The sequence below is a fragment of the Sparus aurata genome, chromosome 9 (assembly GCF_900880675.1).
Source record: "Sparus aurata chromosome 9, fSpaAur1.1, whole genome shotgun sequence".
Lineage (NCBI taxonomy): Eukaryota > Metazoa > Chordata > Actinopteri > Spariformes > Sparidae > Sparus > Sparus aurata.
Window position 1 is genome coordinate 10798660 of NC_044195.1, and position 23967 is coordinate 10822626.

At 44.7% G+C, this 23967-nt stretch overlaps 1 protein-coding gene across 5 annotated transcripts in view; it reads left to right on the forward strand.

Moving 5' to 3' along the window:
- The window catches only part of fam124a (family with sequence similarity 124 member A), a 28662-nt gene continuing 4695 nt past the window's right edge, over positions 1-23967 (forward strand). Inside the window, exons 1-4 of one of the 5 annotated variants that reach the window (XM_030427400.1) lie at positions 1-266; positions 840-874; positions 6282-6313; positions 21153-21928. In XM_030427400.1, coding sequence (XP_030283260.1) covers positions 870-874; positions 6282-6313; positions 21153-21928 — 813 coding nt within the window. In that variant the 5' untranslated portion in view covers positions 1-266; positions 840-869. Of the gene's footprint in view, positions 319-839; positions 875-6281; positions 6314-21152; positions 21929-23967 lie in introns of all 5 variants that reach the window. The other 4 variants (XM_030427401.1, XM_030427397.1, XM_030427398.1 and 1 more) reach the window with 4 other exon arrangements.

Consider the following 23967-nt stretch of genomic DNA (forward strand, 5'->3'; position numbering starts at 1 on the left):
GAAGCAGCAGTCAGTCAGTGAGCAGCCTGTTGCTCCAGTCAGTGAGCGGACCGGGCAGCCTGTCAGCAGCCAGGAGTCCCAGCAGCTCGTTCACACTCTTTAAAGTGTGACATCTGAAGCGGACTGCGTCTTTGAACGTCACTTTTTTTTACTGGTTACGTCACGACTTAGAAAGAATGCAACTCAGTGCGGCTGAGCCGAGCCTGTGAGATGGAGAAAAGCTCAGCAGAAGATGACTGCGTGGATTCAGGAGCCGAGACCGGAGGGTGAGTGGAGTACAGATGAAGCTGGACTGCTCCTAAATGTTGTTTCCTCAAGGTGTGAGTCACAGATCCAGACTTTTTAAATAAAGGAGTAGCAGTTTCATGTAGGCTGAAACTTTAGGTAGCTCACCTACACCCGATAACACTCCTGTTGCGCTCTCAGACGCCAATGTGTGATTTTTGATGTAGGCTGTTAGGCGACACCATGTGTTGTGTGGAGGAAGTGTGTTCACATTATAGAGAGTGAACGTGAAATGTGAGAAATCACACTACAAGGGCTGCACCTCGTCAGAGAGGCGAGAAAGCATTAAATTGAGCGTTTTTTAAATAAACCTTGGTGCGCAGCAGAGCGCCATGCACTCTGTGTTGCAGCAGAGGTGACACGGGCTCCTAGTCACTCATTGGTTATTGTGTTGTTATTGTGTTGTTATTGTGTGCTGACTTTGTTGGCTGAGGCTTGTTGATGGACGCGCTGTGATCTGACTGTTCAGCTGAAAGTTAATCAGCAGTCTTCATGAGAGAGCAGTCACAGTGCAGATGACAGCTGAGTGACTGTTTTGTTCCCTCTGCTTTCAGCCTGTAGACAGAGATGAGCCTCTGCTCCTGATGCGGTATGTCACCACTGTGTGTAGTGTTGTGGTAGTAGTGGAGTGTTTGTGTGTGGGTGTGTGTGTGTTTTAGTGACTGACCATTTAACCCCACCCCTCTGAACACATCATAAAAACGAAGTAGTGTTTTTCAGAGTTGTATTATCTTGTATTTACTTCACCATAAAAATCTGATGATGTCATTAAGAGCATAAAGAATAAATGTACACGTCATGTCTGGATTATTGTTTCTTTGTGTTTGTGTCCGTGGACTCCCTCGACAGGCTGTCGTGGAGTGAAGAATAGTTATAATATATACCTAGCTCGTATTTTATTATTTGGAAATGGTAGGATGTTATTGATCCGGTGGTGCCCAGCCTCTTAGTTCCTCTCTAGTCATGAGTTCATTCAGGTTGAGTCCTGTATAATTCTGACACTAGTTAAGGTATAATTTAGTACACAAAGTACACTGCTTATTAAATGTGCCCGGTTTCTTTGTCGTTCCCAGGCAGATCGATGTCCAAAGTTAAAAACAAGGCAGACTAAAGACAGACAAACAACATTAAAGACACGTTTATATTTGAGGATTAAAGGTGCAATTTGTGAGAAAAGTTGATTTTTGATTCTCATTCCCAACTTGTCGATAGTTTTTAAAAAGATGGGAATGAGATGGGAATCTCTTATTTTGAAAGTGGTTATGGGAGATGTAATGTGGCATCAGTACATCAGTGCTGTTGTTGTCAGAAGCCCTTTTCACACAGAGACTCCGCATTATTGCTGCGGTGAAGGGTTAAAGCTGCTCCAGTGTATCAGTGCGTACAGCATGCTGGCGTTGTGGAACATGTTTCCTCCGCTTTCCACCTGTTAATCTAAACATGTATCTGCCAACTGTTTATAATCATATGGATGCAGTTATAATGTGGTGTGAGACCCTGACCCACCCTGCATCCTGGAAAGTGACAAGGTTAAATTTTTTACTCCAAGTTACATAATTACATAATCACCATCAGCACACAGCAGACCCTGTCTAGCTCTCACTCACGAGGAGGGATGCTCTTTTCTGGAGGAAAGTTCACTGAAGTCTCTGTCAGGAGGGCTCGCGGTGAGAGAGAACGGTTTCCAGAGACAGTAATTACAGCAACACAATAGTGGAAGGTTACAAACACATGGCGAGTCAAGGTTTTTTGCCCTAAATCATGTCGCATAATCACTGCCATTCAACTGCAGGAGCTGCCGGCTCCTCTGTCGGGTGATGTATGTGATGAAGAGTCGGTAGGACAGACATGAAGACGCTTTTCCATGTATGGGTGTGGCATTTGTTTCCAAATATAGGTTGCAAAAGACACTACCAGTTACCACATTATTGTTGTTTGGTCATGTCACTTTGCTTTGTGGGACATTTCTCTTTTATTTGTTGAGTGAAGGATCTGTTTAATTGTCAGACTGTGAACACCAGCAGACCGACACACCCCTGATCCACGCTGCCGGCTTTTCCTTTCACACACTGCTGCGCCTCTGATACTACCTCCGGACGTGCATCAGAGCTGCAGCAAAACTGTCCCCCCCGCTCTGCATCTGTAACTTTACTGTAATCTGTAAGACAGCAAGGCAGAGTATCAGGGCATGATTTCCGCACTGAAAGGTGAATGGGACTAGAGTCACCTGGGAGGGAGCGTGCAGCTCATGTGCCGTGACCGGGAACCAAACACCACAATGAGAGTGTGTGTTTGACTGGATCGGCAGCAGGGAGCCCTGCGGAACGAGCTGTCGTGAGAGGAAAAGCAGGGACGTCCAGCTGATAACAGAGAGCCACCACCTCCATCAGGTCACATCCTCCACCTCTGTTCTGCTTCCCGTTCAGCTCCCACATCCACGGTTTTCAGTCCATCTCTGCTGTTGAATGTGATACTGAATAACAGGTCACTTACACTGACAACTATCATAAACTCTACGGAACATTTTGGCATCTGAACATTCAGAGTTTAGTTCAGCCTCTTCAACCTGGTTTTCAGCAGCAGCAGACAGCAGCAAATTAGTTCTGATGCACCGTCTGTCCTGCTCTGAACAGCAGGCGGACAGTTAGAGACTAGCTGCTGAACAGAGTGAAGCTAAAGGTGAACACTTCCAGCTCAAGAACCAGCGGGTAGAGACCATCGTGTGTCTCTCCTGCAAGTTTTCCTCACCTGAAGACGGTTTATTAAAGAGAGAGAAACTAGAAACCGTTTGTTGAAGGGCAGACACTTCCAACAAATACCTGGCAGGTGATCCATCGGTCCATCCGCGTCTATCACGGGCTAACTTAAACCAATCTGGCGACCGCTACCAGTAATGAAACTCTCGAAGCCAGCCGGGAAAAGGGCGAAAACAAGTTTTCCATCAAGAAAATCCTCCAGTCCTGTTCTATGCTCTTCTTCTACACAAAGAATGTGATTTTTTTCACAGGAAACTGTGGTTCACGCTCCATCTTCGACCATCAGTCCGCGTCACCCTCTTTAAACACGACAGCCACTTCCCTCAGACACATCCAGACCTTCACTGTAGATTCAGCAGGCCATCAAATGCTCATATGAGTCACTGTTTGGAGCAGTTATATGTATGTATGAGGACTGAGTCTCTCTCTGAGTCTCTCCCTCCTTCCACCTCCACCCTCATCCAATGAGAGACACCTGAGTGTGTCCAGCTCTCCCCTCACACTGACTCAGAGCCCATCAGGTCTCCTGTGTGCAGGACCGGGATGTTGCCAGTCTTCGCTTCACTTAGAGTTTATTGTCTTTGGACGGACATGAAGCGAGGCCGTGTGGTCCGGCGGGGAGAGCCAGGCCGAGATGCTCGGCGGCTCTGCAGCCAAACACTCACGCCCGAGGGAGCTGTCAGAACAGACCTGTGGCTACACACACCACCACCTCCAACTCTATACTCCAGCGTCATAAACGTTAGCAGAGAGAGTTTTTCTCCTCTTTTTCCACATTTAGTCATTTGTCGGTGATTAGCAGGGACAGTTTATGTGCTTCACTCTGTCCTGCAGCCGGATCCTTCTGCTCGTTTATTATCCGCTCTGTATATTTGTCTCTTCCTCTGCATTCCCCCATCATCTCTTCTTCTAACCTCTCAAAGCTCACCTTCTACCCCTTTTCTTCTTCTTCGCTTTCTTCCCACACTCACATCCATTCCTCTCTTCACAGAGCTAAAGCCTGTTAGTTAGATTGATGACCTCCTGCTGCAGGAAACACACTGGTCCCTCTGTTTCCTGCTGTCCTGTAGCTCTGATTAGTTAGAGACGGACTCACAGTGTGTGTGTGTGTGTGTGTGTGTGTGTGTGTGTGTGTGTGTGTGTGTGTGTGTGTGGAGGAACAGCGGTTGTCTGGTTGTCAGCTGACTCCTGTGGGACTAATAATCTCAGGAGGTGTAGTATGAGAGCTGAGGTTGACTTATAGCCTGTGTCAGATGCAGGCTGTCCACTCCCTTACTCTTGTGCGGTATCATGCACCAGTCTTTCTTTTAATGGCAAATGTATGAATTATTTCTCTTCCACACCATTATGACATATGGTACATTTGTTTAATGGATACAAAAAATGTTAACAGGACAATTTCTGCTGGTTACGTAATATGTTAACTGCTGAGGAACAATCTAACTGCCCAGCACCAATCAAACAGGTCCATAGGTACATCAGAGGTGACAGGTGGGAGGTGTAGTTTTTCTTTCATTAGGACAACACTTGACTAGCCTCCATCCCAGTCGTTGTGCTAAGCTAAGCTAATCACGTCCAGCCTGTGGCTACAACTCTGTATTCACGCAGTGGGACTCCCTGAAAACCTTGGCATTTCATCCAGATGTGCACGGTTTTGCAGGACGTGGTAGTCTGTGCGCACGTTGGTTTTTAAACTTTTGGTTATTTGTCCTCATGTATGTGCATGGAAGACGATATTCTGCCATGTTAGACCATTTGGGTGGCCTTACGAGAAGTTTTCCGCTGGAAAAGTAGGTCGTCATCGACACAAGTAGGCGATAAAACCATTCAGTGCTCGGTTACTGAAATGATGTGCGTGCTCCCTGTCTTCCCTGCCATTTCGTCTTCAATCCTGTGTAGTGTTCCAGCATTCTCCTACTGATAGGTTTCCCAGAGTTTTTGACCCTGGTGTTCAGACCTGACTTTTGCCTCTGTCTGGGCCCTTTTTGGGTATGTTTGCTACGTTGACTGTTCTGCTGTTCCGTCTAGTGTGTCAGACGCAGGATGTAAGGCGCCACTCCCGGCCAAAATACCTAACGCCAAAAAAATGGGAAGAATTGTTAAACCACACATTATTCCAAGATGGTTAGCCTCACCAGCAGCGTTGAAGTCACATCCATTGAATCATTAATTGTCTTAAGGAGAAAGTGGACACTGTGTTGGAGCCTGGGGCACCATTTAAGATATAGAGATGTAATCGTACAGCAGCTGAATATTTTGATGTATTAATATCAGGTTTATTTACATGTAACCGACAGTGATGGTGACTTGCAGCCATATTTCCAGCAGTTTGTTGGCTCTTCTGTACTTTACTTTATATCATCGCTGTCAGACACCTCCACTGCAGAATTGCAACATGGAGGCTGACAGTTATGTTTGTTGTGATTGAGTAACTTAAGATAGGACTTGAATGCAGCGTTACCACACATAGCACATGAGTTGTGTTCTGATCTTCTCTTTTAACGCTTGCAATGAAAGCAAATGTTTAACTGTTCCTTTAAGTAAAGCGACGACACCAGTCCATAACAAGTATATGTCCTGCATTCAAAAACGGATGTTTTCTGATATTTACTTTTCCTCTCGTTTCAAAAAGATGTGAATTATTACATAACACTCAGTATGTTCATTCATTTCATTTTGTATCTTATAGCGTTGGATTGTTATCACTGATGCATGAATGTTTCAGCAGCATTTCAATGTCATAGCATGTTGGGATGGGGCCCGCGTTAATGACTTTAGATACAGTGGAGGCGTCATATGCTATGGAAATGTGTTGAAATCTGCAAACTCACCAGTGAGTAAAATAAATGTTAAAAGATCTAAAATACAGTGGAATGCAGCACAAGGAGCAAAAAAATCCAAATAGAAGTAATGGTTTTCCTGCAGCACAGTGTTTTTGTAGTTGTAGTATTGCACACAGTGAATGTCTGTGTTTTATCCCTTTAGATAGAAACCACTGTGACATGCCTGTGTGCATTCTTGGTGACCTCTCCAGCTGGACCTCTCCTTCTGTTTAGCCAGATGTCAGCACTTTATTTGAAATAGGAGTGTGTCGTCCTGTAAATCATGTGGACTGTACCTCATACTGTAATATAAACTCCTGTCTCCTCTCTCTGCTTCTCGTCCCGACTTTCTCTCTGCCTCTCTCTCTCTCTCTCTCTCTGTCTCGCTCGTTTTCCTCTTTTCTGTCCTCCTCTGCAGGTCTGATTACAGTCCCTTGTCCTCAACGAGCAGTAAGTAAACCAGCAGCGACACAAACACACAGATCAGACCCCCGGACTTTATCTCCCTAATACACACTGACACAATAAATCCACTCACAGGAGGATTTTGTGTGTGGCTTCCAGCAGATTTTAGGGAGGATTCTCTTTTTTTTTTTTTTTTTTTTCGGGCTTCCAAGTTAGCCGACCATTTACTGTGACGGTACGACACACTTTACATTGTGCACATTGTCGGAAATCACGAGTGGAAAACATTCGCAAAAGGAAAGTCAAAACACACTGAAAAGCTTTGGAAAGGACACGCATTTCACACAAATCAGAATTTATTCTTAGTGTGCTGCAAAAGATGTCAAAGAGTGTTTTCCCCCCCTAACTGAATCAGTTGCATACGTTTTTTCCGAGGCATGATGAGTTTCAGACCAGCTGCTTGATGTTGCGCGCGTGTGCAGTTTTGTGTGTATGATTGCGAGGACGTGTGTGTCCAGAGGTCATGACCTCCCACTGCAGACCTTTCACAATGGGAGGATTAGTTTATATCCAATATTAGCCCATTAATCTGGTCTACAGGAAGTGTGTTATCCCACCAGCACCACACCCGCAAGCCAGGAAGCATAGGACCACTACACACACACACACATACACACACACACACACACACACTCACACACGCACACACACACACACGCACACACACACACACACACACACGCACTCACACACACACACGCACACACACGCACACACACACACACACACACACACACACACACACACAGTGATCCGGCAGTTTCCCCCCGACTCTCCAGTATCAGATGAGCTTGTGCCCAGCATTGTCTCTGTCTCTACTGGAGGTCAGGAGGACTGGAACAAAACAGAACAGGCAAAAAAAACACGACTTTAAATACCCGAACAGTTCTTGATTCTGCCTGCGCAGAACTCAGATTGACTTGACACTCGGATTTAGATCTTACTGAAACGTCAGAATGAATACATGTGTGGCTGCCAGCTGTCTGTCCACCTCAGATAAAGCTCTGATCAGTCGTCCTATAGAAATGCACAATGTATGTTTAACCGCCAGTAACCGTAGTTACCCACTGATGAGAAGAACCTGCTGACTAATCACACGCTCTGACACCATTTGAGCTTTTTAGTAGTTGCGGTTTAGTGACTGTGGTTTAAAGGGTTGTTTCGCTCTAATTACATAAAAATACTGTAAATATTTCCCATCTGTTCTCTAAACTCTTACTGTGGGGGTATCTGCTCACAGGGAGGTCAGAGGTTGTCAGATATGTTGGTGCCACCCCAAAACAATGGAGGTAATAAGTGGATTTGCCTCCAGAATTATCAAATGATGTGTAAAAGCAACCGTTATATTATGTCCACACAGCATAAGGTCAACGGGGAGTCTTTCTTTTTATAGAAATTGAAAGTGGTTCTGTGAGATCTGGGGATTATCCAGCAAAGATCTGGTTTTTGGAAGCCTCAAAAGTTTGGCAGATTATGTAGAACACTGGGATCTAAATTTGTGAACATGGTGCATCACACTGCATGTAACCATAGCTCTTGATGCTACCCACTATGAACACTGGACCTAGCCATGGGTTAAACTTTGAACACAGTCGTTTTACTGTACCGTTCTCTGCAGTAGGTGGCTGTTGTGATCAGTGCAGGGATACACTCTGTAGACTTGATGAGGGGCTGTGACATTTTTTAATCATATTTATCAGATCCTACTCCTGTTGAAAAAAAACCCAAAACACTGCAATGGATGAAGCTTCTTCTCCAGATGTTATTCTCAGTAGCCTCTAAGTAGCTGGATGAGCTTCCTGAATCGAATCCCTAAAATGGCTTCAAAGCTTGTATTCATCATCTTCTGCCGGCGTGTCTGTTGTTTTCACCTTAAAGAAAAGATTCAAGTTAGAGTCTTCAAGTTACTGAGATGCAGAGTGAAATACAGTGTGCATCATGAGGATTTCAGTTTGGAGGACATGGGGCGAATACTCGTTCTTTGTCTAATACGGGGTCAGAGACTGAGTATATGAAGCATTCCACATCCAACAGACAGAGAGAAAGCAGCAGCCGCGGTTCATTTGTCAAACTGAGACTAATGATCGCCGCAGAAAGGACAGACAGGACAGATGGATGCAAACTGCCGTGGTGACAGAGTGTCCAAAGATGTGAAAGAGACGTCCTCTGTCTCAGCGCTGTGTGTGGCTCCTTTTTGTCCTGCGTGTGTGTGAATTCATGCCTGTCTGTGTGCGCTGATCAGTTCATTTGCAGCATCAGTCTGCCTCGTCCTCCTCCACAGAGGTATATTTAGGTTCTGCTAGAGAGGGTTCCCATGTTTGTACAGGTGGTGTTAACCCCCGACCTTTGACCTCAGCTCAGACCAAGCCATAAGCCCCCTGGAGACAGATTGATATCAGCCAGTTGGAGGTTATACTCTCCTGTAGGTCTTGTTGGTGTAACAGAAACTGGAGAATTCAGACGGCTCATCCTCAGTCTGAAACTGAAACTACATCAATATGTGTGAAGCATTCAAACGAGTGTGCGACTGTGAACCACTGGGAGCCTCCGCCGTTGCAGCTGAGGGTGAAGCATTTGACAGTTAGTCAGCCTTTCTTAGCCTAGCCATGCTGCTACAGCCTGATGAAAAACAAAACTTCTATCAACAGAAAAATGCAGGTGGGCTGAGCCAAAATGAGCTCATAAGATTTTGTGAAAGAACTCAAAGTCCCCATGAAGTCCAAATCTTCTCAGTGAACACTCCTGGACCAGAGCTGTATACAGACATATACCAATAGCTTTGTTGCTAAAGTAAGTGCTAACTGCTGCTCAATGTAGTTAGCTGCTTTTAACCCCCGGGTTGTAGAAAACCACCTCAGTACTGCATTCCCTTCATCAAACCTGCCTCAGTCTACTTGAAGGTGTTTTTCCGTCCTGGTCCGTCCATGTTCACTGGGAGCTGTCCGTCTGTGGAGAGTCAGTGTCGGGGACTCTGGGGTTACGAAGTGCGGCATAATGTTCATTCCACGGTATTGGCTGCTGCCTGTTTTTACAGGAAACACATAACTGTGGCAAATAAAATAGCACTCCATGAGAAGTTCCATGGGGACTTGAGGTGGATTTTTAACAGAAATTATATCTTAAACTTTTATCCAAATAAAGGCTTTTAGTTCAAACATTAATAGATAAGTTGTGTTTAAGTGAGGTTGAAGTCGTCGTTGTACTGTGTTGCAGAGATGTATGTACTTTGGTGTCCAATCACCTCTGGTTTAGTCCAAATAAATCCTCATTTCACAGAGTAAGATGTGACAATAATCTGTCTCTACCGTCCGAAACTTTCTCTCTCCTCTTCTGTTCCTGTCTGCAGTGTCTTTTCGTCCCTGGAGTCGTATTCCTGGTCAGAGCCGCTGTAAATCACCTCTGTACTGTATCCAGTCCAATCCCAGACTGGTTGCCCAAACTGGGATGATCCCAGCGCTGTTGCCTGTGGTGACCCCCTGCCCTGTGATCCAAGGTTGTGGTCCAGGCAGAAGTCTGTCAGCTAATAGGGCCACTAGCTTCTTGGCTAACTGAACTAATTCCCTAACGTTATGTAGCTCTAGCCAAGTTTAGTTAGTAAAGAGCAGCAGTTTTCGGTTGCTGTGGTGATAAGCTGCCCCTATAGTTTGAGAGCTACCTTCTTATCCTGGCTATATTTTACAAATGACACCTTTAAAGTCTATATATAGCTAAAAATGTAAAGCTTCTGTAAGCGTTGTCTTCATTTTAACTAACTTTCCTGTTTAACAGTAAGTGATCCCCCCCTCCTCACTATGTCACCACAGTTGCACGACTCCTTTTTTTTTTTTTCTTCAGCTCTCTTTGCGTCTTTCTTTTCTATAAGCGTTCTCCATCGTTAGGCCTGTCTGGTATAACTGGACTTGGTAGCTCTCCCTGTTCCACCATTGGGCGGTAAACGGGAGGATCCTGCTCTCTGTGCGTTCATGAGCAGACAGGGCCGCCTCTTTATGGAGTTCTCTGTCCTGATTTAATTAAGTGGTAACGGATACCAGAACATTTATTTTCTCTTTCGCTGCACGAGCAGGTGGAGAGACATGTGTTACTGACCAAACACTGTAACGGTCATTACTGTTGGAATATAGAGCTGTTTAACGTTAATTCTCATACAAATATGTCACTTACTTTAACTTTTTTCTTGTTAAAAATCACACAAATATAAAAAATGGCATGTCTAGTCATGCAGCAGACATTTATTAGATTGTAAAGGCTAGTGTTTTATACACTGAATGATTTTAAGGAGGTAAAAATAAATTAAAGATCTCACTTACAGTGTAGTTTCTGCAGTGCTGAAGATTGAAACCAGTTGAGAAAATGGAACAAATGACTGTCTGTCTGTTTCCAACATTAGTGCCGCACCACAGCCACTTCTGCATGAGGAACATTTATCTGAAACCTCTGCGGAGTTTTGTGTTTGCATGGTCTCACAAAGGTTCATCGATGCAGAGACTTCTGCAGTGGTGTTGTCAGTCAGAGTCAAAGTTGAGGAGTGTAATTGTTGGGTAGGATTTCATGCAGCAGCAGTGGCAGGAGATGAAACGGTGAACGGAGCATGTCTGCCATCTGCAGCTGGTGTGTGCAGCATCTTTGAGTCCCGCCCCACATCATCAAACAGCCTCACTGTCTGTTGGTTACTGCAGATCAGCGTCCATTCAGCCCGACTGACCTGTGACCCTGCCCCAAATGTTTTTCTGCGTCTGTGTGCGTGTACATGTATGAGACGGAGGGGGGGTGGGCTGTCAGAGTGATGAATGTTGTGAGACCAGAAAGGAGGGAGAGGTCAGACTGGAACAACACAAACAGCCAGAGCGCAGACACAAATACATAAAGAGACATAACCAGACTGCAGAATGACACACATGATTTGTCACACTCGAATGTCTACCAAACAAACTGTAGATGAATTTATTAGTCGCAGATGTAGACTCGTGGAAGTTCACACCACAGCCAGCATCCAGAATTGAAAAACTTGGATGAGCGATTAAAGGAAACCATGAGAGGGACTGAGGGCGTCCAACTTCTGCAGGTGACTGTAGGCAAGACTGCGACTGTGAAAACATTTTTATCAGATTTCAAAACAGTGAATGAATAAGACGTGCGTCAGCATATTAAAACACTCAGCAAGTCTTTTATATCTGAGGATTGATGGCAGCCCAACAGAAGCCTGGAGTCACCACTTGATGTTGCAACTTTATTTTCAGGCTCTGTCACCAGCAGATGTTTGCTCGCTGACACGAACACATGTGTCCCGTGTGTAGGAGTAGATGTGTCTCTTGGTCTCTTTAGTGTATAAGCATGACATGTATCGAACCTAAATACATTCTGAGTACAGAATAGTTGTTACTGAGTGCTCGGCCAGATCTTTAGACTTCTTTATTTAAGTTAATTACAAAATGCAAAATGTAAAATACTCTGATGACAAAATCTGCTGAAAATGATCATTGATTAAGTCATCATAAAAATATCCTGTTTTGTTGGCATATCACAGCGCTAATACACTTTGTTTCCTTTGGATTCCCAGTTTAACCCTTTGGATGTGAAATGTTTGGGTTTCATTTGCTTCATGCAGCTGTGAGACAGCTGTTGGACAGTGAGCAGTGAACACAGAGGCTGATATCGATTAGCTCTAATTACAAACGGCAACACTGGAGCTTTTGTGAATTAGAAAACAATTACAGTCGCATGTACCAAGGCAGCAGCCAGCAGCAATGAAAACCACAGAAGAAGTATTCACAGTGTGTCAGCATATCGACTGGTTATTGCTGTGAAGCTGCAGGTGACTGGTGGTGAATAGTATCAGTACTGGGGTTATAATGTGTATCTCAGGTCATGTAAAATGAAATGACACACTTGGCTCATTCAGACTGAGGCCCTGCTCTTGTTACTTGGGCTCAGACAGGCAGCAGAGTGGGACCACCAGGAATGGTTATACCATGTGGTAATACCAATATGCCATGTGTGTGCAAGTTACTCCAGATCCCCTCTCCCAAATGTGTACATGAGCCGCACTGTGAGTCAGGCAGTGGACTAAATACCAGTGAGAGTTTGACTTCCTCTCTAAAACTATTCAGGGTCTGTGGTTTTGAGTTAGAACTCACTGAACATCATGCAGATGTGTGGAACTCTCTCCACCCAGGCATATACTAACTGGAGTTCATACAGTGGAGTCCACCAGTCAAACCGCTGTTTGTATTGATGTTAAACTAGTCTTTCATCACAGATCAGTTTGAGTGAAAATGTCCATGATTGTCACAGTATGTCAGTGTTGGGTTTGTCCCCTTTCACGACTCAAGCTGCATGGACTCCACAAGCTAGTGTAAAACCTCATGTTATGCAGCATGATCTGACATGTGTGAAGTCACAGACTGCTTGTCTGTCTCGGTCTTCAGGTGCTCCCATAAGTGTTGGACAGCGTTGAGGTCAGGTGACTGTAGAGGACAGTCCATGACAGTCAGGACTACATGGTCTAATTTGGTTGTCAGGTCGTTCTGTCAAATCTTTGAGGTATGTTAGCGCTCATTTTTACATACTAGTGCATTGCCCGTAGGAAGCATGTATTCCTCTAGAAAAGTGGGAGGTTAAGTAGCTTTTTCATGGATGGCCAAATGAGGCTGTGTTTGAAGGTGGGACATCAGGGATATAATTGGCAGTTTTTGACTACTGATTTTACCATTATATTTCACCGTAAAAACTATTTACCTTACCTTATTTGGTGTCATTATTTTCAGCACAACCTCACATGTGTGACTGTACGGTTATTATTTCATTTTGACATACTGTATTAACACAGTGTACCTAAAATCACAAAAAACATAAAATCCGAGTAGGAAAAAGTTAGATTTTTTACTGTGAAAACCACAAATATGTTTAACAAACCATTTTTATTACTTATAATGCAAATATAAATTGTTGTTTGCTAAATTTGTGCGTGAGTTTTGAAAATTTACAAAGTTATATGTAACTATTTACATGTAAATGCAGGCAATGCCCCAGGCTCAGGCATGAAGATCTGCACTGCCTGCTCAATATTCAGCAGTCTCCTAGTTGTTTTGACTCACAACACAAAAAAAACAACTACACTACACACTAAACACACTACACCAAACACTGCCGTTTTTACCGTTTCTCCCCGCACCAGACACAAAGCAAACGTGACGGCAATGTTCACGAAAAAGCGTGGCGGACATTATTTACTGTAAGTCCAGTTTTGGACGTGCCGTCGCGTCCGTCATCTCAGGAGGTGGGCCGTGTGGGTGGGCTAGCAGCTAACGTTAGCTACACACGAACATCCACAGATTCCTATTCCAGTTGGTTGTCCGCGCGTCTCCGTATCTCCTCAGACCCCACAGACTTGGTCCGGACTCGTTTAGTCTCATTAATCCACAACAGTCAGTTTAGATGCACAGAACGTGACCGAACCGCCGGCAAAATCCCGGTCCAGCTCGCGCCGCTGCAGGTATAAATCCGCTAGTTTCTTAAGGTGTGTCGTGGAGTCGGGCTCTGCAGTGATTGGCTCTGGTGCGCACGTGACGATGGTGGCTGCAGTTGACAATGCTAGCGGAATTCGTAAAGCATTTATGAAATAATTTATCATTGCAGTCCAAACAAATCCGACGTCGCACACCCTTAAACCAAGCAGCAGCCATGTTGTAGGTCTCAGGTCAGTCTGATCCTGATCCGCAGAGATATTTGAGGAACACACACACAGACAGAGAGAGATTCCTTGCTTTTATAGAGAGATAAATGAACTTTTGTCACATTCAAGCTGTTACCAAACAAGTCAAGCGAATATCTACAGAGCTTGTAGAGAGGTGCAGGATAAAAGCATCTTTTCTCTTTAAAAACATTCTTGATTGTGAATCGATAATTTAACAATGTTTGTCAGGTCCAAAATCTTTGAGTTTATATCCGTGTCAGCCAATAGTGAGCTAGCAATGTTAGCGTTAGTGACATTAGCGGCAACAAATTGACCACTTGAGGGGACATATGATTGGTAGACCAGCAGTGTTGTGACATGAGTGTAAGATGGAGAGACACGTGTTGTGGCTGAATGTGATCAGTAACACCTCTAATCTCTCTAGTTTGTGGAGATTTTCCCATGCTGGCACACTGGTGTGATGTGTTTTACATCGACCAGAAAAGATGGATTTTCCAGAGCTGAAGCAGAAACCGTAACGGTTTCTTCATAAACACGTCAACAGCGTAATTGCACTTGCTGCCAGAAAGGGGGGAGAGAAAAAGTTCCTTACAGCAGGTTTAAGATTCAAATAATACGTTGTACTATTATTTGTGTTTTTGTTTAGAGTTGATATATATTATTTCTTTCTAGGTTTTGAATAAAAGCTAAGAGCCGATTTACTTCTTCTGCTTTGGCTCCCAGCAAATACAGATAAATAAATATATGTGATGGAGCCATGTACTTCTGTTCCTTCAGAGATTACTGCCACGCAGTCATATGTTCACATTGTTTCACTGAGTGTAACAGAGCAGAGGGTTTACAGTGAAGTTGGCAGTGACATGGGTGTTACTGAAAAGGAGAAAACTAAGTCGTCTCTCTTCAACGTCACTCGTGTTGTTGTCACGCTCGACTATTTCTCCTGACATTGGAAAGCACAAGCAGCCAGTCACAACACATTCCCACCGGGGTTACTTTGTAGTAGCCATACGTAGCTTCAGCAGATAAATCACAACATACAGCACAACTCTACGAGGGTTTGTGTTTCAAAACATATATGTTGAGATCAGTATGAGCTTCAGCACGCTGGTTTCTGTGAATCATTGTGTTGTTGGAGTGAGATGGACGTGTTCACCGTCCCTTTCTTCAGCTCATGCTCGCATGAACACTGAGACAGCGGGGACGATGACGCATCATGTCTGTGTCATAAGGACAGAGCTGAGGACCCTTTCACAAGCCAAACCTCTCTCAGTGTGTCAGCCAAACCACTTTCAGCACAATCCATTCGAACAGCACCTGATGCATCAAGGACCACCCGTAACAGCTCAGCGCACACACATATATGTTGATGAGCTCCAGGCTGTGCGATAAGACAGCTTAGATTAAGTGCTACCATATGTGCGTCCCTGCAGAGTAAGTGTTGGACTGTGAGGCTGCGATGGCAGCGAACATGCTGCAGTCAGCTGTGTGTTCATGTTTATACGAAGCAGCTCTGTGTGTCTGACTTGTTGTGGTTCCCTCATCACAAGGAGTTAGTGAGTGTGTTCTCACTAAGTGTCAGCGGAGTCACAGTGAAATATGTTTTCACCCCAGCACTATATGGGCTTTAAAATGAGCACAAGGTTGAAGTTTGAACTTGAGTCGTTTAAACAAAGACCCGAGCTGGAACCGACAAGGACTGGAGTCCGTCCAGCTCCAATTTATATTGAGTCTAATGAGGTTTGAGTTGGGTTCTGTTGTATTGCTGCGTTGTGTGTTACATCTTGGACATGAACGTCCTCGAACACGCACCTAAAAGGCAACATTTTCTCTTGAAAGCTGTTGTAGGCTATTTCAAATCTTACATTTTGTCCCACATGATCAGTACACCACACAGTCAGCATCCAAACACTGACACAGTGTTGATGTGTAATATTAGAGATAAATAGGGTGCACCTCTTCAGACCAAGCTGCCATGTCCCACGTCTGCTGAGACAGTGAAGGTCACATGACATCATGAACTTGGACTGTCTCCGTTGACTGGCTTTGGTCTCCTCGGTAAGCCTCTGTGTCTAATCTTTCCCACAGCAGTGTGTCGTAACCCATCCGATCTAATTGTCAAGTTTGCAACCAGCAGCAGTTTGAAGCTCCACATTTTGATCTAATAGCTTTTATGTTGTGTGTGACTTCAGTGTTGGCGACGGACCCACTTTACTGTCTCAGCGTCTCTGTGCCGTCTCTGGGAACTGCTTGAATGATCGGGCTGATTGATTCTATATTTTTCAGTAATTACAGTAATTATTCTTCTGTACAGTCATTCTGACTCCTCCTCCTACATCCTCCTGGTTCTTACTGAAATCTTGGATCTCAAGTTAATCTTCAAATTGTCTTTGTCTGTTTGTCTGAAAACAGCTGGCCACTGTAGTTTCTTGCAAACTTGATGTAAACATTAGTAAATGGTGCATTTGTTTCTTGAGTCAGTATTTCCAGCAGCATGCTGGTGAATGTGGGACTGATTTTAAAAAGAAAACCAGGTGCTGGTTCTGGGATGGTTCTGGGACCAGTTTGGACCGATACATCAACTCTATGCAAGTGTTTCTCCTGGCTTTGCATGAAACATCCAAACAGGACTGGTCCTCAAACCACTGTCGATTCAATCAGTGAAAATAGTTCAAATCTTTTGTTTACTCTCCCGTGGATCAGTCAGAACACGCTACAGTAGCTCTGGTTTTTTAAAATCTGTGGTCATGTGCAGTTTTAGTTGATCCTTGATCAGGATAGCTCCTCCCCGAGCCTGTGATGTCAGCAGTTCTTTGTTCTAGACCAGCAAAGTGTTGGTGCCACTCAGGAGCCAGTTTCCCTGGCAAAGAACTTGTTCCAGAGTAGGCAGTGGGTCTGAACCAGCACAGGAACCTCCTTGGTCGAAAATGTGTACTCATGTTGCTTTGAGCTGCAATTTCTGAAAACGTCACAGCACTCTACCTGCTCAGCACCGAACAGCACACAGACAAAGCTGGGACTAGCTGTTGAACACTGGGACTTGAAGAATTCTACATTACCCCAATTATCTTTTCCTGCATTATGTTCTGTACAAGAGAATCTTCATATTATATCCAACACCATCGATAGGCTGTGATATTATTACATATATTGGTATATAAGTGTATAGGAGACTGTACATCTAAGTTAAAACTTCTGTGTTTGTGCTGTGTTTTATCATGATAAAAAGTAAGTAGTTGAGATTTTATTGAACGTACAGGACTGAAACATTTGAATTTCCTTGGCAGCAGTCACAGTGACGTACCAGAGCTGGAACTCCATCTTTTTTCTTTGCTTTTAACCAGACGACAGAAAGGGGCCCCGTCTTGAATTTCCTCCTTTAGTTATTTTGACTTACGCTGAGGGCCAAGCCTGCTAAAGCTGTGACTGCGAACACACTCACACACACACACACACATACACACACAGAGTCAGAGGCCTGAGTTGAGTTTTCGCTGCTAATCACTCTCATATGTGCGGGGGCCACTCGAAAGGCGCGTCGTCATGTGTATGTATGGCTGTGAGCATGTGCTGCTGGTTAAACACAGAGCGAAGGTAAAGAAAAGACAGTTCTGTCTAGAAATGTGTGCAAATTGGCGTGTATGTGTGTGTGCATGCGTGTGTTGAGGAGGGTTGTGTCCATGTGTGAGTGTGATTGCAGTGAGTGGAGTCAGTACATCAGCTTGAGTTTGAAGGCCGGAGTGGATTAAGAGCTTAGAGACACACTCCTCAGAGCTTTGCACCCACACCCCTTCAGTCCTTTTACAGGACTGGGGTGACCTAATCTCTCATTTATTCTCCTCTGTGCCAGCCTCACAGTAACCCTTACTGCAGGAGGAAAGCACCAGGTTCAGAGTGCATAACTTCATATCTCTGTTTGGTACGAGCACCTGACTGTAGTAAACATAAAGAGGCTGTCTGTGTTATGGCAGCAGGGAGGAAGCATCTAGATGATGTTTACTGCACAGCTGAAGGCTCTGTCTGTCATTAATGACACAACAGACCCCCTCTACCCTGACGATGAGCTGCTCCCTTCAGGGCAGCGTTACTTTTATCACAACCAACCACAGTAAACGAACAGTAAATATATTCAAATGTAAGTGTGTTTGTAAGCTGAACACCATGGGTATGAATCTTTGCTCTATTAATGTCAACCTTTTATCTTATGGACTTCTTATGTTTGTGTTTAAATTGCCCTGCTTCGGCTGGGAGTCTATTTTGTTCCAATCCACCTTGGTGTGTGTGTGTGTGTGTGTGTGTGTGTGTGTGTGTGTGTGTGTGTGTGTGTGTGTGCGTGCGTGTGCATCCGTACGTGCATGTGTGTTACAGAACAATGTGCTAGAACGTAAATACCCTTACAGATCCCTATCATCCCTGTGTTTGGTGTCTTGATGTCGGGTAGACAGACATTGATTCTAATTGGATCAAGCGGTCCTTATTGAGTGTGTGTATGTGTGTGTGTGTGTGCGTCGGGACGTCTGTGCCCTGGCATCCAGCTTTGACCTGCTGTGGGTTCGTCTTGATCCCGCTGTACTTATCTCTTCAGACGCACTGAGCCACATGACGACACCGTGTCAGTGTTGATGGCATCGTATCACGGGCGAATCCAACATTGTATCTGCTGCTGATTGGTGCTGATTCATTGGATCTGTTTAACGTTTAAGTCATAAAGAAAATCACCGACATTCACATAACTTAACTTGCTTGTAAGGATAATGTCTGTCAGGCAAGTTGTGAAAACCAACAAATGTTTGACTAATTAGATTGTCAAATGTAGAAAGTAATGCTGCTGCCTGTAACAGCTCTCTATACGTCTGCCAGCTTACCTGACCATCGGGACACGTCCAGATTCTGTCTTCCACATGTTCCACATTGTAATTCCGCTGTCTTGTTCTCCTCTGTGCAACAAGATTTATAACATTTCTGTCCATCCAAGAAGACAGATCCCTCCTCTGGTGCTGCTCCTCAGGGTTTTTTACAATGCAGGTTTTCCATGTCTGAATTGAGGCTCCATTTATTTCAAAGGTTCAACTCCCCAAACATTCTTTTGGTTTTCATTCAAAGAACAGTTCGCCCAAGAAGTGAAATTCACTCATTATCAATGGGAATTCTCACCTGAAGTAGCTGGGGACTTGTTTAAAACGTAAAAAAAAACAACCGAAACAAGAAATGGCTCCACACAGCTCATTTGCAGTTTCTGGAAGCCCAAAGATCACAAACTGATCAGAAAAGATTTGATTTACACCCTTTTTTAAGCTCTTCACTGTAGCTGATAAGCTAGAAGTGTTAGCGTGCACCTTGTCTGAAGCAGAAGCGTGTACATAACGTCTTTTAAGATCAGTTTGTGATCTCAGGGTTTTTGGAGACTTGGAATGCAGCAGATGGGCTGTTTGGAGCCATTTGATGTTTTTTTGGTTCCTTTTTCCGTTTCATAAGAATTCGGCAGCTACTTCAGTTGTTTAGGAGAATTCTACATCACTGTTTTGCTGTGAAGCTCCAGAAATGTTTTGTGGACTACACAACTTCACCTGACTTTCCATAAGCATGGGGGGAGGAGATGATGACTAGATTTTACTATTTGGTTGAACTGTTCCTTTAAATAGTATACCATACTGTTCAAGTACATAAGTATAACTAGTGTACACTCACAGTAGTCTCAACTGCATCCTGAAAATATTAACATATCATTTCTTTCAAAACTCTCAGTCCGACCCGTTCATAGATCTGACGGATAATCTGAGGACGTCCTGATCCGAACATGTTTCATTCTTCAACCTCATTTAAACAAATCACTTTTCAGAGATTCCCCAGAAGAGAAAAAATATCACACAAAACTATAAAATGATTCAAATCTGACAGCATTTGCACATTTGTAACCAGCTATCACTAGCTGAGAAGTGTATGGTGTCACCCTCTGGCCCCTGAGCTGACGAGTGGTTCCACCTTTAAGCACGGCTTCCTTGTAACGGGATCTTAACATTTAGAAAATGTCATCACTTTGGTCAAGTAGAAAGTGTCCTTTTGCAAAGGCCAGCAGGACTCATGAGACTGAACCTGTCCCTGTTTGGCCTCTCTGTTTCATGGAGGGATTCAGTCTGTGGTGCTGCAGACAAGAGGACTGAGTTTCCTTTCCCAAACTGCCTCAAAGCTGAGACAAAATGGGACAAGTCCCCTGAGAAGTGAGATAAAGACCAGAGGAAAAGTCCAGAAAGAAAGACGGAGGGAACATGGAGATGAGGAGATACAGCAGGAGTGTGTACATGTAACATGAAGAGTAAAAACACAGGATAAATATGAGAAAGTCTGGAAGGTTCAGTGTAGCTGTGTCGTACCTGAGCCAGGGTGCTGAGCTGATCCAGGTCAGGAGTTCAGGGGGAGGCCACACCTGAATGCATCGCTCCCGCTGTGGTCTGGAACATTCCTCTGGGCTTCAGTAATGACCTCCTAATGGCACTAATGAGCCTCCACGGAGGAGCCCTGCTCCACATGGGTCTGCTGGAGCAGAGGGGGGAGAAAGGTAAACACAGAGACTCTGCATTATCGCCGCAACGAAGGCTCGCCTTCACTCCGCCTTTGTTTGTCCACTCTGAACCAAGCAGCACCAGTTCAGAGCCGCTCCAGTGTCCACCTGTTAATCTAAACATGGATCCACTGACTGTTTATAATCATGTGGATGCAGTTATAATGTGTTGAGATTGACATTCTGACCCACCAATACTTCCTGGAAAGTGATAAAGTAACGTTTATTGCTCTAAATACATAATTACATACTCACCATCAGTAAACAGCAGACCCTGTCTGACTTTCACTCGAGGGGACTGATGATGATTTCTGGGGTAAAGTTCACTGAAGTCTTGGTCAGGAGAGCTGGCTGATCTAACCCTTACTCTACTCTAAACCATACCTCCATCATAGTGTCTGTGCCAGGACCAGGATCTTTAATTCAGGCTTACTTTGCACACCTGTAACAATGTCTAGTTTGGTTTTCTCAGTTTCAACGAGCTGATTATAACTGTCTCTCTTCTTCATGTCTTCCCCACCCAAACCTCTCTTCTTGCCCTCTGCGCCCTCTCTCATCTTGTGTGGATGCTGTTGTCTGTGGAGGTGAGTTATCCATGGGTGAGCTCCAGGATCCCTTCCTCGTCAGCATCCACCTCATCGCCGACCCCGGCCAGGGAAAGTTTCTGCAGCGTGCTGCTGATGCAGTCCTGTCGTGGGTCCACCCTGAGCTGCAGCTCTTCAAAGTCTCAGAGCGTGCCTCCGTCTCGCAGCGACCTCGGCCCAAGCACCACCAGAACGGCAGCCTAGGTGCTGCCTGCCAGCCGGCCCTGGCGGTCATCCTCTTCCTGCAGGATGCTTACGGTGGTGACGAGCAAATACTGATCCTTCACCACATCCTGCAGAGGCCGCCTTGGCGCTACCACCACACTGAGCAAGTCAGTAATGGCCGACGGATGCTGCCGCTGACGCCATGCAGTCAGGACTTCTTCACTCTCTCTCCCGGCACACCGCTCTGGGCCGTGCGGCAGGTTCATTATGGGAAAGAAATCGTGCGATTTACCGTTTACTGCCAACATGAGAATTATGTGGACATGGTGCGGCTTTACAAGCTGCTGCTTCAGCGCAGGGTGGCACAGAAGAAGGAGGACTTCTGCTTCTTTGTGGTGTACTCCAACCCGGACATGGAGATCCAGTTGTCGTTTAAGAGGCTCCCGCGAGGTCAGAGTCCAGTGGTGCTGGAGTCAGCGGTGATGGAGGTGAGGGTACGAGATGTCGGGGCGCTGGTGCCCCTGCTGCCGCACCCCTGCAGCCCAATCAGCGAGGTCCGCTGGCAGACAGAGGACTACGATGGAAACAAGATCCTGCTGCAGGTGAGACTTTTTCCATCAGCACTGGCTTTTTTACTCCATCTTGGAAGTTTCCATGACACTCAAATTCAATTGTGGGCCGTAATTAGTCTTATACAAAATAAATTATTGCAACTGAATTTGGATGAAAAGTTAGCCCATGGGTCAGGGAACAAGTGATTTAGTTTTGGTACCACGGGGCCTTTTATAAACAACTTATCCCTGCTCCGAACTCCTTTAAATATTAGTTAAAGTTTGATTATGCTCATTCCATCTTTTGTTAAAATAACAGCGCTGAATTGTCAGTCAGAGCACTGCAGGCATCTTGTTACAGGACAAAGTAACCACAGAAAGAACAGAGTCTTACTGGCTCAGCCTACGATCTGTAAAGCAAACAGGGAGAGAAGTCAGAGAGAGGGGAAGCAAGAACAAACTGGTTCAGAGAGGGATGTTAGACTGATTCTGCGGCCAAAAACAACTAATTCATACAGCAGACAAGACAGAGCAGCACTGAGGCTCTTTAATCCCACCGTCCAACCAACTTTCAGTCAGTCTGTAGAAAGTTTGCATGTCTCACAATAATCCCACAAAGATGTTTGCCATCAGAAAAAGTACACACACACACACACACACACTGGTCGTTGTTTGGAGGGTATCACTTTCAGAGGGGGTGTGTGTCCAGGCTGTGGCAGATCAGTAGTTTTGAAGCCGATTAAGCAGCAGTCCATTACTGGGATTGGAAGGGAAACAATAAGCTAATCTGTCATGACAATGGACCATATGCTGCCACCTGGCCTCAAGTCATGTGCCGCTCCACACCGTGGCACAGTGGATTACTCTGTGTCAGTGGTCAGCGGGGGTTTCACCGTGCCTCACATCAAGCAGTTTGAATATCGGCTCTGTATGGTACATACAAAGCTTCAGCAGCAGCCTTTTAACTTAGCTTAGCACAGGGACTGGAAACAGCTCATTAGAATGCTTCATTAAACTCTGCAGCAGGTCAAAGCTTCAGCTGTTAGCACACTGTCAGATTTTAAGCTTTATGGTTGGATGTTTCACAGCTAAGAGCACCTTGGGAGTTCTAATTGACTGTTTTGTACTTTTTTTATGAAACTTTATTGTAAACTTTTGCTCTTGTGGCCTGTTATGGACATTTTTCTTCATCAATGAATCCATTCATCTATTATTTCTACATGTATCTAAATGTCAGAAGATGGTTAATATGCCAAATTGTGATTGCCCAAACCGCGTATCTGCTGTGATCTTGGGACACCATCATGTATAATAGAACCGCAGCAAATAGTCCCATTTTAGCCTGTGTCTGACAAAGTGTTTAACCTCGCCTCATCCTGAACATCATGTCATGACACCCTCACCTGTGACCACTGAGCCTGGTCACCTGTGGAACGCTCCAAACAGCTGTTTCTTTCACAGTCTGTTGATGCTCCTGTCCCAACATGTTTGAATCATGATATATACAGGATATATTTACAAAAGTCACTGATGAGATTGATGAGTCAAAACATTTGATATATTGTCTCTGCACTGCAATCTATTGATTCTATGTCAAAACAGATTAGCTATTTATATGTTTTTTACATGTTTCACACAGCGCCCGACTACATTTATTCACAGCACAAATGGACATGTGTTCATTTGGGCTGTATTTGGCTCACTGAGGTCAGATCTCTGGCTGACCCTGCTTTTCCCCAGATAACTAAATCTTACGAGAGTGAGGGTCTGATCATCGCCATGTCAACAACCTCATTACCCAGCACCCCCTGCTGCGGCTCCTCAGCAGCATTGTAGCGCGTTGCCCTAACGGAAAACACTGGACAGATCCTGTCACGTCGCATTAGCAGACAGAGGAACACGCTTTCACCCACACATGCACGCAGATGACCGGAGTAGATAACACACATGGGCACACAAACAACAACAACACACACACACACACAAATAATGTGTGTTGTTGTTTGTGTAACTTTAGTGCTTTTTCACCAAAAACAGCTGTTGACATGATGAGGTAACCGAAACAGCTGTTTATGAAAAGAAGCATCACC